The sequence below is a fragment of the Oncorhynchus mykiss genome, chromosome 15 (genome assembly GCF_013265735.2).
Source record: "Oncorhynchus mykiss isolate Arlee chromosome 15, USDA_OmykA_1.1, whole genome shotgun sequence".
NCBI lineage: Eukaryota > Metazoa > Chordata > Actinopteri > Salmoniformes > Salmonidae > Oncorhynchus > Oncorhynchus mykiss.
Genome location: NC_048579.1, coordinates 11,509,626 through 11,525,964, shown reverse-complemented (window position 1 = coordinate 11,525,964; position 16,339 = coordinate 11,509,626). Strand labels below are relative to the sequence as shown.

At 43.1% G+C, this 16,339-nt stretch overlaps 1 protein-coding gene across 2 annotated transcripts; it reads left to right on the top strand.

Annotated features, from left to right (window-relative positions):
• The first annotated feature begins 352 nt into the window (after positions 1 to 352).
• Positions 353 to 16,339, top strand: ropn1l (rhophilin associated tail protein 1-like). 2 transcript variants are annotated; one of them, XM_036943700.1, is made up of 6 exons: positions 353 to 379; positions 1,727 to 1,859; positions 2,028 to 2,151; positions 2,587 to 2,748; positions 2,941 to 3,116; positions 15,944 to 16,339. In XM_036943700.1, the coding sequence occupies exons 2-6, from the start codon at positions 1,729 to 1,731 to the stop codon at positions 16,005 to 16,007; spliced, it is 657 nt and encodes a 218-aa protein (XP_036799595.1). In that variant the 5' UTR covers positions 353 to 379; positions 1,727 to 1,728; the 3' UTR covers positions 16,008 to 16,339. The 2 variants fall into 2 exon arrangements, with proteins under 2 accessions (XP_036799595.1, XP_021417993.1); XM_021562318.2 differs by lacking the exon at positions 353 to 379 and adding an exon at positions 661 to 1,495.

Genomic DNA, 16,339 nt, shown 5'->3' with positions numbered 1-16,339 from the left:
CCAGTATGACAATGTATGCACTCAGTACTGTAAGTTGCTCTGGATAAGAGTGTCTAATAAAATGGAAAAGGAATTCATAAACCATTTCAGTTTCCACAAAGTATTTCAAGAAACTGGAAAACATATCAAGCAAGAATTTTTATATTCCACAAGTATTATTAGATGAACTGTACTAGACCTTCACTAGTCCTGTATTAGTGGACCCGATAGACATCTTCAGGGCTGGCTATTTTTTTTCACGACCCCTCCCTGCGGCTAAGTGTATATATAAGACTGCTTAACATGATTACTAAATACCTGCATTGACTTTTTGGACTCTTCCCATAAATCGCACATAACGAAACCCTAACACACAAAATGCACAGACATGCATACTGACGTAAGTCACTTTCACGCTCACCACATACACTGCTGCTGCCATTGTCTTATCTTTCCTGTTGTGTAGTCACTTAACTCCGACCTTCGGTATATAGCCATGTTACTTTTACTCGTTATTCGTATATTTGTTCCTCGTGTCACTATTTATATTTTTTATTATATTTATCTTTAACTCTGCATTGTTTGGAAAAGGTCCCATAAGTAAGCGTTTGACAGTCTACACCTGTTTACGAAGCATGTGACAAATACTATTTGATTTGGCTATGGGTGCGTTCGTAAATTCACCCTGGCTATCTACTCCGATTTCAGAGCACTCTCGTCTGTGTGCCAGAGCGCATAATAACTGATGAATATGGCCGGTGTCAGTAAACGTCGGCAAAATAAAAAGCGTAATTAAATTGTTGCCAGCAGCACAGTCGCTCTAGATAACATGAAAACAGCTCTGCCAGGGGGAGTGAAATGGTCAGGGTGAGGTGTTCTTTCATTGGTGTTTGGAATTAGCTTGCAAGCTAGGCAACGTTAGCTTGGGTGTTGAGGTCAGAACGCGCCGATCAACCCTACTCGGCCAGAGCGTCCAGTTTCCTCTGACTTTAGGGACGTACAATCTAACAAAACTCTGATTTTAGGGACGGACAATCTGACAAAACTTTGATTTTAGGGACGGACAATCTGACAAAACTCTGATTTTAGGGACGGACAATCTGACAAAACTCTGATTTTAGGGACGGACAATCTGACAAAACGCTGATTTTACTGACGGACAAATCTGACAACTCTGACTTTACGGACGCTCTGAGCGCACTCCAGATTTACGAACAAGCACATATCAAGCATCTGTAACGACGCGGTGCTGTTTGCCTTTGTTCACATCGCCTTCCGGTGGCGGAACAAATATTTTGCGGGGAAGTCCTGACTTCTTTCTGGTCCAATCACCGATGGTTGCTGTTGCTATGTGACGTTGACTGCAAACGTTAAGTTGCTATGGATTGAAAATGAAGTTGGCCGATCTCTAAACCAACCACTTTTTATATAATTTTAGCAAATTAACTCTCTTACTTGTTTTGTTTTTTGTTGTTGATTTTTTTATCAACAAGAAAGATATTCGATTAGTATTCAGGTAAGAGTTTTTGTAGTAAGTAAATTGATTATACGACTTTGTCAGCCATCTTCTGTCTGCTGAAAGTTAAGGCTGTCATCTCATTCGTGTGGTTCAGATAGCTAACGTCTGTTACAATATAGTCTTCTGTAATGATAGGCACATTCATTGGCTATTGTTTATACTAATGTTAGATTGATTATCACATCTTGAAAACTATGAATAACATTTCAAATCCACTATATTTCCCAGCAATGCCTCCTCCAGATACTATGTACTGTGAACAGCAAATCAACATCCCCCCTGAACTACCAGACATTCTTAAACAGTTCACCAAAGCTGCAATCAGAACCCAACCCCATGACATACTACAGTGGTCTGCAGCGTAAGTACAGCCTAGCCTCCCTGGATGTGACTGTACAACTAAGAGAGCCCAGCTTTTATGGTTCAGATGGTAGGACAGTGGCCTTGTAACTACCCAGTTGCTGAGCATAGATAATGACCAGGGTAAAGTACAATTATTGTTTCGTTTAAATGTTTGTTGTTCTATCAGGTACTTCTCTGCCCTGTCCAAAGGAGACACTCTGCCAGCCAAAGATAGGCTGGAGATGCCCGTTGCCACACAGAAGACTGATACCGGATTGACTCCAGGCCTGCTGAAGGTCCTACACAAACAGGTACTCACTGACTGACTGACTGACTGACTCCAGGCCTGCTGAAGGTCCTACACAAACAGGTACTCACTGACTGACTGACTGACTGACTCCAGGCCTGCTGAAGGTCCTACACAAACAGGTACTCTCTGACTCACTGACTGACTGACTGACTCCAGGCCTGCTGAAGGTCCTACACAAACAGGTACTCTCTGACTCACTGACTGACTGACTGACTCCAGGCCTGCTGAAGGTCCTACACAAACAGGTACTCACTGACTGACACATTGATCTCAGGTGTGCTGAAAGTCCTTACCATCCTCTCCACCTCTATGCTAGGATGTTAAGGTACCTCTCTTTCTCTCCCTGTATGTCGCTGGCTTCTATTGTTGTAAAAAAAAAAGATGACCTCTCCTGCCTCTTTCTCCCTTTCCCTCCTCTCTGCCCCTGTGAATGTAGCTGGCCCCTAAGGAGACGATCAGTAAGGAGGAGCTGCAGCAGAAGTGGAAGGGTCTGTGTCTGCCCTCAGAGCAGCTGGACACTCTGCTGGCCCTGGGGAACTTCAACGACAACATCCACTGGATGCAGTTCTTCGCCCTGGGCTGCAGCGCTCTGGGAGGGGTGAGTCCCTGGCTCCGATATCTGTCTGTCAGTTTTCAGAGAAACTATGGTGTCGTGCTAGCAAATACCACATGATGGCAGTATTGCACTGTCTTGATGGCCCAGGCTTTTCTGAAGTATGTGCTCCCCTGTGTGTGCTCCCCTGTGTGTGCTCCCCTGTGTGTGCTCCCCTGTGTGTGCGTGTGTGTTCAGACCATCATCAGTGCCCTGAAGTATGCGTGTGAAATCCTGACGGAGAATGAGGAGGGTGGAGCGGCGAGGATCCCCTTTGATACATTTGTAGGGCTGTACACTTACCTGGCCCACCTGGACGGAGAGATCCCCCAGGACCAGATAGACAGCTTCCTAAGCAGCCTGCAGGAGTCTGTGTGAGTGGTACACAACCCTACACTCTCTCTATCTGCACACACTCATTTCCTGCAATTCTACACATTTTGCCATTAGGTGGAGAGAAAAGTTTACAATTCTAAAGCAAATTTCCTGCAAGTCTACACATTTTGCCATGACTTATTCCATGTTAATAGGATATCTTAGTGAGAATCACTAACTAAATCAATGGGGGCCCCCTGGAGGTCAGGGCCCCTGGGCATGTTACCTGACATGGGCTAATTGAGTGACTGTCTGTGACTGACATAACAATAGAAAAACTGCAGATCTACCTCTATACCTCTACCTCGCTCTACCTTTCTCTCTTCCTCTACCTCGCTCTACCTTTCTCTCTTCCTCTACCTCGCTCTACCTTTCTCTCTTCCTCTACCTCGCTCTACCTCGCTCTACCTTTCTCTCTTCCTCTACCTCGCTCTACCTTTCTCTCTTCCTCTACCTTTCTCTCTTCCTCTACCTCACTCTACCTTTGTCTCTGCCTCGCTCTACCTCGCTCTACCTTTCTCTCTTCCTCTACCTCACTCTACCTTTGTCTCTGCCTCGCTCTACCTCGCTCTACCTTTCTCTCTTCCTCTACCTCGCTCTACATTTCTCTCTTCCTCTACCTCACTACCTTTCTCTCTTCCTCTACCTCGCTCTACATTTCTCTCTTCCTCTACCTCACTACCTTTCTCTCTTCCTCTACCTCACTCTACCTTTGTCTCTACCTTTCTCTTTTCCTCTCTTCCTTTCTCTCTTCCTCTACCTCGCTCTTCCTTTCTCTCTTCCTCTACCTCACTCTACCTCGCTCTACCTTTCTCTCTTCCTCTACCTCACTCTACCTTTCTCTCTTCCTCTACCTCGCTCTACCTTTCTCTCTTCCTTTCTCTCTTCCTCTACCTCACTCTACCTCGCTCTTCCTTTCTCTCTTCCTCTACCTCACTCTACCTTGCTCTTCCTTTCTCTCTTCCTCTACCTCGCTCTTCCTTTCTCTCTTCCTCTACCTCACTCTACCTTTCTCTCTTCCCCTACCTCGCTCTACCTTTCTCTCTTCCTCTACCTTTCTCTACCTTTCTCTCTACCTCACTCCACCTTTCTCTCTTCCTCTACCTCACTCCACCTTTCTCTCTTCCTCTACCTCACTCTACCTTTCTCTCTACCTTTCTCTACCTCACTCTACCTCGCTTTACCTTTCTCTCTACCTCGCTCTACCTTTCTCTCTTCCTCTACCTCACTCTACCTTTCTCTCTTCCTCTACCTCGCTCTACCTTGCTCTACCTTTCTCTCTTCCTCTTCCTCACTCTACCTTGCTCTACCTTTCTCCTCTACCTCACTCTACCTCGCTCTACCTTTCTCTCTTCCCCTACCTCGCTCTACCTTTCTCTCTACCTCACTCTACCTCTACCTCACTCTACCTTTCTCTCTTCATCTACCTCTCTCTACCTTTTTCTCTACCTCTACCTCACTACCTTTCTCTCTACCTCGCTCTACCTTTCTCTCTACCTCGCTCTACCTTTCTCTCTTACTCTACCCTTCTCTCTTCCTCACTCTACCTCTCTCTCTTCCTCTACCTCTCTCTTCCCCTACCTCTCTCTCTCTACCTCTCCCTCTCTACCTTTACCTCTTACACATTATCTTTCTTTCTACCTCTATCTTTCTCTACCTCTACTTTTCTACACATTATCTCTCTACTTCTCTCATTCTACCTCTCTCTCTCTCTCTCTCTGTCTCTCTCTCTCTCTCTCTCTCTCTCTCTCTCTCTGTCTCTCTCTCTCTCTCTGTCTCTCTCTCTCTCTGTCTCTCTCTCTCTCTCTCTCTCTCTCTCTCTCTACCTCTCTCTGCTTTACTTTGTGTGTTTCTTGTTGTTTACAGCACCAAGCAGAATGGGATGATTCAGCTGGCCAACTTCTACAGCCGCAAAAAATGTAGATAATAGGAGAGATTGAGGGAGAGACGAAAAGGACAGGAAAGAACAGGAAGAAACGGAGAGTAGCAGGAAGGAATTGGCCTCTCTACTTATTCTACAAATAAATAGTATTCTCTAAATCCCCATGGAATCACGATCAGTTGATGTATTTCCTGTTAAAGCTCAGATCTGTACAGTAGTGATACCCTGTTGCTTGAATTATTTCCCAGGCAGTTGAGTTTGGTTCATATCTTATTGTTATATCGGACGGAGAGTTGCTGTGATATAACATGGAAGGTCTACTGTACTGCGTGTGAATGTAGGTCAGTGTCACTAGAACCAATGAGAACCACTCCTGCCCTGACTGGTTAGTCGATAGTTCATTTGTCATGCTCATGCCTTGTCAATGAAGTGCCTGTTGCATTCTTTTTCAACTTGGCATATTCATTTAGCCAGTGAGGGAGGGAGGAAGGGAGTCTGTCTGTCTGTCTCTCTGTCTATCTGCTAGTTCTTGTGAAATGGAGATAGTGTTCACAGTAGTGGTCCTCTCAGCCGTACAACAGTTATAAGGCTAGTGAATGAGACAGCTGTGAACAGATGCTCTGGGGCCTAGCTGACACTAGTAGACTAGTACCCAGTAACACACAGTCTATTGCCCATCTGTGATAGTGAAAGCCAGAGAACACATCAGTATAGTGGTGGAACACAATAATCAAACCAGACTAATTTGACTCTCTTTCCCATACAGTCATCATGTACGATGAGGAAGTATTACTACAGCTCAGTTTGACAACGTATGGAACTCTCTCATTACTCATGTAGTGGATGACCTACAGTGCTGTAATTACTGGGGACAGGGAAGCATTCTTCAGTTGGCTCTATACTCCCAACAGTTTAGATTTGAAATCAAACAATGACTTTGAGGATTAAGTGCAGACTGTCAACTTTAATTTGAGGGTATTCGTATCAGGTAAACTGTTTAGAAATTACAGCACTGTTTGTACATAGTCCCCCAGTTTTAGGGGACCAAAAGTATTGGGACAAATTCACTTGATGTTTATTAAAGTACATATAAATGCTAACCTACCCTGTTATTGTAATGGTGACGTTTTGGGGGTATGATATTTGTGCTTTTATAAAAGTGACCCCAAATTGACACAATACAGGATTTACCGTTCATTTCTATTGGGAATAACATAATCCAAAACAAACAGAAAATACATCCAACAAATGTAGGACCAAATACTTTTTACTACTTTAAGTTGTCCCAATACTTTTGCTCCCGGGGGGGGGGGGGTCTGTGTTCTAAAAGTGCTGTAATTTCTACCCGATATGGATGAAAATACCCTCAAATTGAAGTGGACAATCTGTACTTTAAGCCCTTGGTCATGCTTGATTTCCAAAGTGTTGAAGTATAGAGCCAAAATAAGAAAAAAGGATTCACTGTCCCAATAATTACTGAGGGAACTGTAGTTAGAACAATGTATAAAAGGTTTACCCAAAAGCCCAACTTAAATAAAAAGGGGACATCAGTTGCTCGAAAAAACATTCCTTACCTCAGGATACTTCAACTAGTAACTATCATTCCTTACCTCAGGATAATTCAACTAGTAACTATCATTCCTTACCCCATGATAATTCAACTAGTAACTATCATTCCTTACCTCAGGATAATTCAACTAGTAACTATCATTCCTTACCCCATGATAATTCAACTAGTAACTATCATTCCTTACCTCAGGATACTTCAACTAGTAATTATCATTCCTTACCCCAGGATACTTCAGCTAGTAATTATCATTCCTTACCTCAGGATACTTCAACTAGTAACTATCATTCCTTACCTCAGGATAATTCAACTAGTAACTATCATTCCTTACCCCATGATAATTCAACTAGTAACTATCATTCCTTACCTCAGGATACTTCAACTAGTAACTATCATTCCTTACCTCAGGATACTTCAGCTAGTAACTATCATTCCTTACCTCAGGATACTTCAACTAGTAACTATCATTCCTTACCTCAGGATACTTCAGCTAGTAACTATCATTCCTTACCTCAGGATACTTCAGCTAGTAACTATCATTCCTTACCTCAGGATACTTCAACTAGTAACTATCATTCCTTACCTCAGGATAATTCAACTAGTAACTATCATTCCTTACCCCATGATAATTCAACTAGTAACTATCATTCCTTACCTCAGGATACTTCAACTAGTAACTATCATTCCTCACCTCAGGATACTTCAACTAGTAACTATCATTCCTCACCTCAGGATACTTCAACTAGTGACTATCATTCCTTACCCCAGGATACCTCAACTAGTAACTAGTAACTATCATTCCTTACCTCAGGATACTTCAACTAGTAACTATCATTCCTTACCTCAGGATACTTCAACTAGTACCTATCATTCCTTACCCCAGGATACCTCAACTAGTAACTAGTAACTATCATTCCTTACCCCAGGATACTTCAACTAGTAACTATCATTCCTTACCCCAGGATACTTCAACTGGTGACTATTCAGGAGAATAAAGGAAAAAGCACTCTGTTGCTGGGTAAATCTGATATTTATTGACCAGAGGAACAACCAATAGGCTTACGTTTAGGCATGACTCACCTTCATTCGTCATATCAATCATATCAATCATAGATGTCAGTAGTAGTAGCAGCAGCAACGCCACAGGTTATTCAAACGAGGATGATCATCAGTCAAGAGCCGTAGACATACATTCCACTTGAAAAACAAAAAGATCAGAAAGATCAGAAAGGAGCTGTTCATTCAGACCCTTTGTCTCGGCGCAATCTAAGCAGTCGATCCAAAGTGCCTCTAACAATTTCCTCACTATATTCCCTCCTCTGGAGGACAGAGAAACTAGAGGCTGAGCCATGATTAGCGTTTGCGTAATGCCGCGCATTCCCCTAGTCCATAGTTTTTTTGTGCAGATAGCCGTTTTGTGCTCAGCTATTCTTAATTTGAGCGCGTGTTTCGTCTGACCAATTTAAACAAGCCCACTTGGGCATGTAAATAACGTGTTGTACTACAATTTAGGAGGTATTTTATCTTGTATTATTTAACCGAACGTGGGTGATAGAATACTTTTGTGTCTCATGAGTTGGAACAATGACCGCAGCCGTAGAAACCATTAAGGGACCTGGGAGCACACTGTGCACGACGCCGTCTCTGATATTGCAACCCTCCTAGAGCATATCAGGGGAGGGTTGGACGCAAAGTCTTTGAGCAAGGGGTGACTGGAGAATGTGCCCGTGTTTGAGGATGATGCTTTTTATCTGCCTGTCTGGCACTGTAGTTAGGCTGCTTCATGCTTGAAAGATGATCAATGTAGATTTTACAGTGGAGTGTTCGTGCCAGACAAAGTGTTTCTTGAATCTGTGCCAGGGTTTCATTGGGCTAATCTAGTTCCCTGGCTAGCATGTCCCTGATGCTAATGTAATGAACTCCCTTCTCTCACAACACCCTGTCATCCGATTGGCTATTGGCAGCACTGCTTAATAAGCCTATGATCTGAATTTCTCCTGACAGCGCTTAATGAACTCTGTAATCTGATTTGGTCCTTGCAGTGATTGGTTAAGTAATTCTGTGATTTAATTGGTTGCTGGCTCTTTTAGGTAAAGTACTAATTTGATCTGATTGGCTCTTGACAATGATGAGTGAAGGAGCAGAAAAGAGCTTGGTAAATGTCACCCCTATTGGTTAAGATTATGACAACATTTTGTCACATTTTGTTTGTTTTGGAGTTCGACTGCCTTCCAGTCGGTTCTTAGTGAGGTGTCTTAGTGTTGGAACTGGTCCAATCCAGTCGGTTCTTAGTGAGGTGTCTTAGTGTTGGAACTGGTCCAATCCAGTCAGTTCTTAGTGAGGTGTCTTAGTGTTGGAACTGGTCCAATCCAGTCAGTTCTTAGTGAGGTGTCTTAGTGTTGGAACTGGTCCAATCCAGTCAGTTCTTAGTGAGGTGTCTTAGTGTTGGAACTGGTCCAATCCAGTCAGTTCTTAGTGAGGTGTCTTAGTGTTGGAACTGGTCCAATCCAGTCAGTTCTTAGTGAGGTGTCTTAGTGTTGGAACTGGTCCAATCCAGTCAGTTCTTAGTGAGGTGTCTTAGTGTTGGAACTGGTCCAATCCAGTCAGTTCTTAGTGAGGTGTCTTAGTGTTGGAACTGGTCCAATCCAGTCAGTTCTTAGTGAGGTGTCTTAGTGTTGGAACTGGTCCAATCCAGTCAGTTCTTAGTGAGGTGTCTTAGTGTTGGAACTGGTCCAATCCAGTCAGTTCTTAGTGAGGTGTCTTAGTGTTGGAACTGGTCCAATCCAGTCAGTTCTTAGTGAGGTGTCTTAGTGTTGGAACTGGTCCAATCCAGTCAGTTCTTAGTGAGGTGTCTTAGTGTTGGAACTGGTCCAATCCAGTCAGTTCTTAGTGAGGTGTCTTAGTGTTGGAACTGGTCCAATACATTTTGTCACATTTTGTTTGTTTTGGAGTTCGACTGCCTTCGGCAGTTATTGTTTTGCGGGTGTTCGACAAGCACACCATTTTTTGGGGGCAAGCCGAAGATCAGTACCCGAAGTCTACGCCCCTTCGTTAGTGATTGGTCAACAGTAGTGATTCTTCAATTAAGTCTTTGTTGTCATTAAACGAGAGACGACTGCTTTTCAATGAGAAATACTGCACCAAACATCTTAGTTAGATGGAAAATTGTGCGACTAAGATCACCTCAGCACAAACGTGAAAATGAATGGCAGATTTCTGGGTATGTTGTTGATACGGCAAATGTCTTTAGGCAGTATGCGAGCACAGAAGTTCACTTCCCCTCGCCGAGTTCTGCTAGGAGCAAAGACATACCACGTCATGATGCCAAAGGTACACTCACTGATGGGGAGCACTCTCACCTCATAGTGAGGTAATGGCTGGCTGGCTGCTGAGACAGACTGCAGCATGATGCCAAACCTGAACAGCAGCCAACTCACTGAGAGGAAATCACTAAATCCCTAACACACCCACTGCAACTCTGACAGAGTACACACACATATACACACACACACACACACACACATATACAGTGGGGCAAAAAAGTATTTAGTCAGCCACCAATTGTGCAAGTTCTCCCACTTAAAAAGATGAGGCCTGTAATTTTCATCATAGGTACACTTCAACTATGACAGACAAAATTAGGAAAAAAAATCCAGAAAATCACATTGTAGGATTTTTAATTTATTTATTTGCAAATTATGGTGGAAAATAAGTATTTGGTCAATAACAAAAGTTTATCTCAATACTTTGTTATATACCCTTTGTTGGCAATGACAGAGGTCAAACGTTTTCTGTAAGTCTTCACAAGGTTTTCACACACTGTTGCTGGAATTTTGGCCCATTCCTCCATGCAGATCTCCTCTAGAGCAGTGGTGTTTTGGGGCTGTTGCTAGGCAACATGGACTTTCAACTCCTTCCAAAGATTTTCTCTGGGGTTGAGATCTGGAGACTGGCTAGGCAACTCCAGGACCTTGAAATGCTTCGTAAGAAGCCACTCCTTTGTTGCCCGGGCGGTGTGTTTGGGATCATAGTCATGCTGAAAGACCCAGCCACGTTTCATCTTGAATGCCCTTGCTGATGGAAGGAGGTTTTCACTCCAAATCTCACAATACATGGCCCCATTCATTTTTTCCTTTACACGGATCAGTCATCCTGGTCCCTTTGCAGAAAAACAGCCCCAAAGCATGATGTTTCTACCCCCATGCTTCACAGTAGGTATGGTGTCCTTTGGATGCAACTCAGCATTCTTTGTCCTCCAAACACGACGAGTTGAGTTTTTACCAAAAAGTTATATTTTGGTTTCATCTGACCATATGACATTCTCCCAATCTTCTTCTGGATCATCCAAATGCTCTCTAGCAAACTTCAGACAGGCCTGGACGTGTACTGGCTTAAGCAGGGAGACACGTCTGGCACTGCAGGATTTGAGTCCCTGTAGTCCCCGTAGTGTGTTACTGATGGTAGGCTTTATTACTTTGGTCCCAGCTCTCTGCAGGTCATCCACTAGGTCCCCCCGTGTGGTTCTGTGATTTTTGCTCACCGTTCTTGTGATCATTTTGACCCCACGGGGTGAGATCTTGCGTGGAGCCCCAGATCGAGGGAGATTATCAGTGGTCTTGTATGTCTTCCATTTCCTAATAATTGCTCCCACAGTTGATTTCTTCAAACCAAGCTGCTTACCTATTGCAGATTTAGTCTTCCCAGCCTGGTGCAGGTCTACAATTTTGTTTCTGGTGTCCTTTGACAGCATTTTGGTCTTGGCCATAGTGGAGTTTGGAGTGTGACTGTTTGAGGTCGTGGACAGGTTTCTTTTATACTGATAACAAGTTCAAACAGGTGCCATTAATACAGGTAACGAGTGGAGGACAGAGGAGCCTCTTAAAGAAGAAGTTCCAGGTCTGTGAGAGCCAGAAATCTTGCTTGTTTGTAGGTGACCAAAAACTTATTTTCCACCATAATTTGCAAATAAATTCATTAAAAATCCTACAATGTGATTTTCAGGATTTTTTTTCTTCTCATTTTGTCTGTCATAGTTGAAGTGTACCTATGATGAAAATTACAGGCCTCTCTCATCTTTTTAAGTGGGAGAAATTGCACAATTGGTGGCTGACTAAATACTTTTTTTTTCATACATATATTGTCAAGGAAAAGTATGTGAACCCTTTGGAATTACCTGGATTTCTGCATAAATTAGTCAGAAAATTTGATCTGATCTTCATCTTAGTCACAACAATAGACGACCACAGTGTTCTTAAACTAATGACACACCAATTATTGTATTGTATTTCTCCATATTGAATACATAATTTAAACATTCACAGTGTAGGTTGGAAAAAAGTATGTGAACCCCAAGGCTAATGACTTCTCCAAAAGCTAATTGGATTCAGGAGTCCAATCAATGAGACGAGATTGGAGATGTTGGTTAGAGCTTCCCTGCCCTATAAAAAAACACTGAGTTTGCTATTCACAAGAAGCATTGCCTGATGTGAACCATGCCTCGAATAAAAGAGATCTGAGAAGACCTAATATTAAGAATTGTTGACTTGCATAAAGCTGGAAAGGGTTACAAAAGTATCTGATGTTCATCAGTCCACGATAAGAAAAGTTCTCTATAAATGGAGAACGTTCAGCACTTTTGCTACTCTCCCTAGGAGTGGCCGTCCTGCAAAGATGACTGCAAGAGCACAGAGCAGAATACTCAATGAGTTTAAGAAGAATCCTAGAGTGTCAGCTAAAGACTTACAGAGATCTCTGGAACATGCTAACATCTCTGTTAACGAGTCTACGATACGTAAAACACTAAATAAGAATGGTGTTCATGGGAGGACACCACCTGAAGAAGCCACTGCTGTCAAAAAAAAACATTGCTGCACGTCTGAAGTTCGCAAAAGAGCACCTGGATGTTCCACAGCGCTACTGGCAAAATATTCTGTAGACAGATGAAACTAATGTTGAGTTGTTTGGATGTGTGGAGGGAAAAAAGGCCCAGCACACCAACATCAAAACCTCATCCCAACTGTAAAGTATGGTGGAGGAAGCATCATGGTTTGGGGCTGCTTTGCCTCCTAAGGGCCTGGACAGCTTGCTATCATAAACTTGGGAATTAATTTTTCCATTGATCAAGACATTTTGCAGGAGAATGTTAGGCTATCTGTCTGCCAATTGAAGCTCAACAGAAGTTGGGTGATACAACAGGCCAACAACCCAAAACACAGAAGTAAATCAACAACAGAACGGCTTCAACAGAAGAGAATACTCCTTCTGGAGTGGCCCAGTCAAGAGTCCTGACCTCAACCCGATAGAGATGCTGTGGCATGACCTCAAAAGGGCAGTTCACACCAGACATCCCAAGAATATTGTTGAACTGAAACAGTTTTGTGAAGAGGAATGGTCCAAAATTCCTCCTGACCTTTGTGCAGGTCTGATCCGCAACTACAGAAAACATTTGGTTGAGGTTATTGCTGCCAATGGAGTGTCAACCAGTTATTAAATCCAAGGGTTCACTTACTTTTCCCTCCCTGCACTGTGAATGTTTACAAGGTATGTTCAATAAAGACATGAAAATATATAATTATTTGTATTATTAGTTTAAGCAGACTGTGTCTGTCTATTGTTTTGACTTAGATGAAAGATCATATTAAATTTTATGAACAATTTATTCAAAAATCCAGGTAATTCCAAAGGGTTCACATACTTTTTCTTGCCACTGTACATACACATACACACACACAAACCTGTGACAGGGAACAATTACAAACACACACCATCAGAGAACAAGTTTACAAACACACACACACTAGCACAGCTTAGCGGAGTAGGGTTTTCCTCTTTATCTTTCCAAATGAAGGGATGTAACCATAATACACAGTATTATAGGTCCTAACCAGCAGTACTTTGTATTCACAGTATTATAGGTCCTAACCAGCAGTACTGTGTATTCACAGTATTATAGGTCCTAACCAGCAGTACTCTGTATTCACAGTATTATAGGTCCTAACCAGCAGTACTCTGTATTATAGGTTCTAACCAGCAGTACTCTGTATTATAGGTTCTAACCAGCAGTACTGTGTATTATAGGTCCTAGCCAGCAGTACTCTGTATTATAGGTTCTAACCAGCAGTACTCTGTATTATAGGTCCTAGCCAGCAGTACTGTGTATTATAGGTCCTAGCCAGCAGTACTGTGTATTCAGCTAATTCTGGATAGGTACAGCTGTAAAACATGAGGGGGGCATGCTGTGTGAGTGTGGAGCGACCTAGCCAGGACACAAGTCAGGACACATCAAATCCCTCTTTTCAGATGGACTGGTAACCCACTTCTCCCTTCTAGGCTGTGCTAGTCTCTTCATCGTCTTTAGGTAGCTTAGGACTGACGCTTGTGCCTAACGCTCCATAGACTGTAGTGCCAGTCTGTATGTAGAGGCTGTGGTCCCAGTGAAGAATTTGTTGCACATCAGCAGCCTCTACTGCAGCCTGGCTCTGGGAAACAACATCTCTGGGGAAGTGACGCTGTCACAGAATAGTGTGAAGGGAGGAGGGAGGAAGAGAAAGAAAGAGAGAGAGAACAAGTGGACAGAGCTGGACCGGAAGGGAGATGGACGAGAGAGGGAAAGATGAGGGAGAACAGCTCTTGTCCCCTGGCAACATGCTGTCAGGGTAGGTCCCAGCTAACAGGGCCTGGACAGCTTGCTATCATAAACTTGGGAATTAATTTTTCCATTGATCAAGACATTTTGCAGGAGAATGTTAGGCTATCTGTCTGCCAATTGAAGCTCAACAGAAGTTGGGTGATACAACAGGCCAACAACCCAAAACACAGAAGTAAATCAACAACAGAACGGCTTCAACAGAAGAGAATACTCCTTCTGGAGTGGCCCAGTCAAGAGTCCTGACCTCAACCCGATAGAGATGCTGTGGCATGACCTCAAAAGGGCAGTTCACACCAGACATCCCAAGAATATTGTTGAACTGAAACAGTTTTGTGAAGAGGAATGGTCCAAAATTCCTCCTGACCTTTGTGCAGGTCTGATCCGCAACTACAGAAAACATTTGGTTGAGGTTATTGCTGCCAATGGAGTGTCAACCAGTTATTAAATCCAAGGGTTCACTTACTTTTCCCTCCCTGCACTGTGAATGTTTACAAGGTATGTTCAATAAAGACATGAAAATATATAATTATTTGTATTATTAGTTTAAGCAGACTGTGTCTGTCTATTGTTTTGACTTAGATGAAAGATCATATTAAATTTTATGAACAATTTATTCAAAAATCCAGGTAATTCCAAAGGGTTCACATACTTTTTCTTGCCACTGTACATACACATACACACACACAAACCTGTGACAGGGAACAATTACAAACACACACCATCAGAGAACAAGTTTACAAACACACACACACTAGCACAGCTTAGCGGAGTAGGGTTTTCCTCTTTATCTTTCCAAATGAAGGGATGTAACCATAATACACAGTATTATAGGTCCTAACCAGCAGTACTTTGTATTCACAGTATTATAGGTCCTAACCAGCAGTACTGTGTATTCACAGTATTATAGGTCCTAACCAGCAGTACTCTGTATTCACAGTATTATAGGTCCTAACCAGCAGTACTCTGTATTATAGGTTCTAACCAGCAGTACTCTGTATTATAGGTTCTAACCAGCAGTACTGTGTATTATAGGTCCTAGCCAGCAGTACTCTGTATTATAGGTTCTAACCAGCAGTACTCTGTATTATAGGTCCTAGCCAGCAGTACTGTGTATTATAGGTCCTAGCCAGCAGTACTGTGTATTCAGCTAATTCTGGATAGGTACAGCTGTAAAACATGAGGGGGGCATGCTGTGTGAGTGTGGAGCGACCTAGCCAGGACACAAGTCAGGACACATCAAATCCCTCTTTTCAGATGGACTGGTAACCCACTTCTCCCTTCTAGGCTGTGCTAGTCTCTTCATCGTCTTTAGGTAGCTTAGGACTGACGCTTGTGCCTAACGCTCCATAGACTGTAGTGCCAGTCTGTATGTAGAGGCTGTGGTCCCAGTGAAGAATTTGTTGCACATCAGCAGCCTCTACTGCAGCCTGGCTCTGGGAAACAACATCTCTGGGGAAGTGACGCTGTCACAGAATAGTGTGAAGGGAGGAGGGAGGAAGAGAAAGAAAGAGAGAGAGAACAAGTGGACAGAGCTGGACCGGAAGGGAGATGGACGAGAGAGGGAAAGATGAGGGAGAACAGCTCTTGTCCCCTGGCAACATGCTGTCAGGGTAGGTCCCAGCTAACAATACAGCAAGGTCCCTCTCTCCTCTACTGCAACTATTTTCATGTTTTAAAGTCCTCTCCCCTCTCTCTCTCTCTCTCTCTCTCTCTCTCTCTCATACTCTAGGGAATGCCAAGGAGGGATGGTGCAGACAGCTAACTTCAGGGATGTGATTTTTCCTGAAATGTGATTTTTCCTGAAACCAGTCATTCCTGCTTTTTTGTCGCCATCCTCCAGTCCAACAGCATTAGAAGGGATGAGTTATACCCCCAAAAGTAAAATCCCATTTTCCCTGTCCTGAATTATAATGCTTTCTGTATTGTGGACCAGTGACTAGGACCCAGGACAGGAAGCCTCATTCAAATACGTGTCTGCCTATTGCCTGTCTATAATACTGTACTGTGATATGACAGTATGTGTGTATCTGTATCCATGTCCACTCTTATGGACTCTTTATTTACTTGTACTTTGGTTCTGGGCATTTTCAATCCACCTGGGACTGAATAAAGTTGTTTTATAGTA

Excerpts from the sequence above, each read along its gene's own strand:
- ropn1l (XM_036943700.1), top strand. The coding sequence starts at position 1,729 with ATGCCTCCTCCAGATACTATGTACTGTGAACAGCAAATCAACATCCCC. Across the intron at positions 2,152-2,586 it reads TGAAGGTCCTACACAAACAG|CTGGCCCCTAAGGAGACGAT; the intron begins GTACTCACTGAC and ends CTGTGAATGTAG. Across the intron at positions 3,117-15,943 it reads AGCAGCCTGCAGGAGTCTGT|GGAATGCCAAGGAGGGATGG; the intron begins GTGAGTGGTACA and ends CTCATACTCTAG.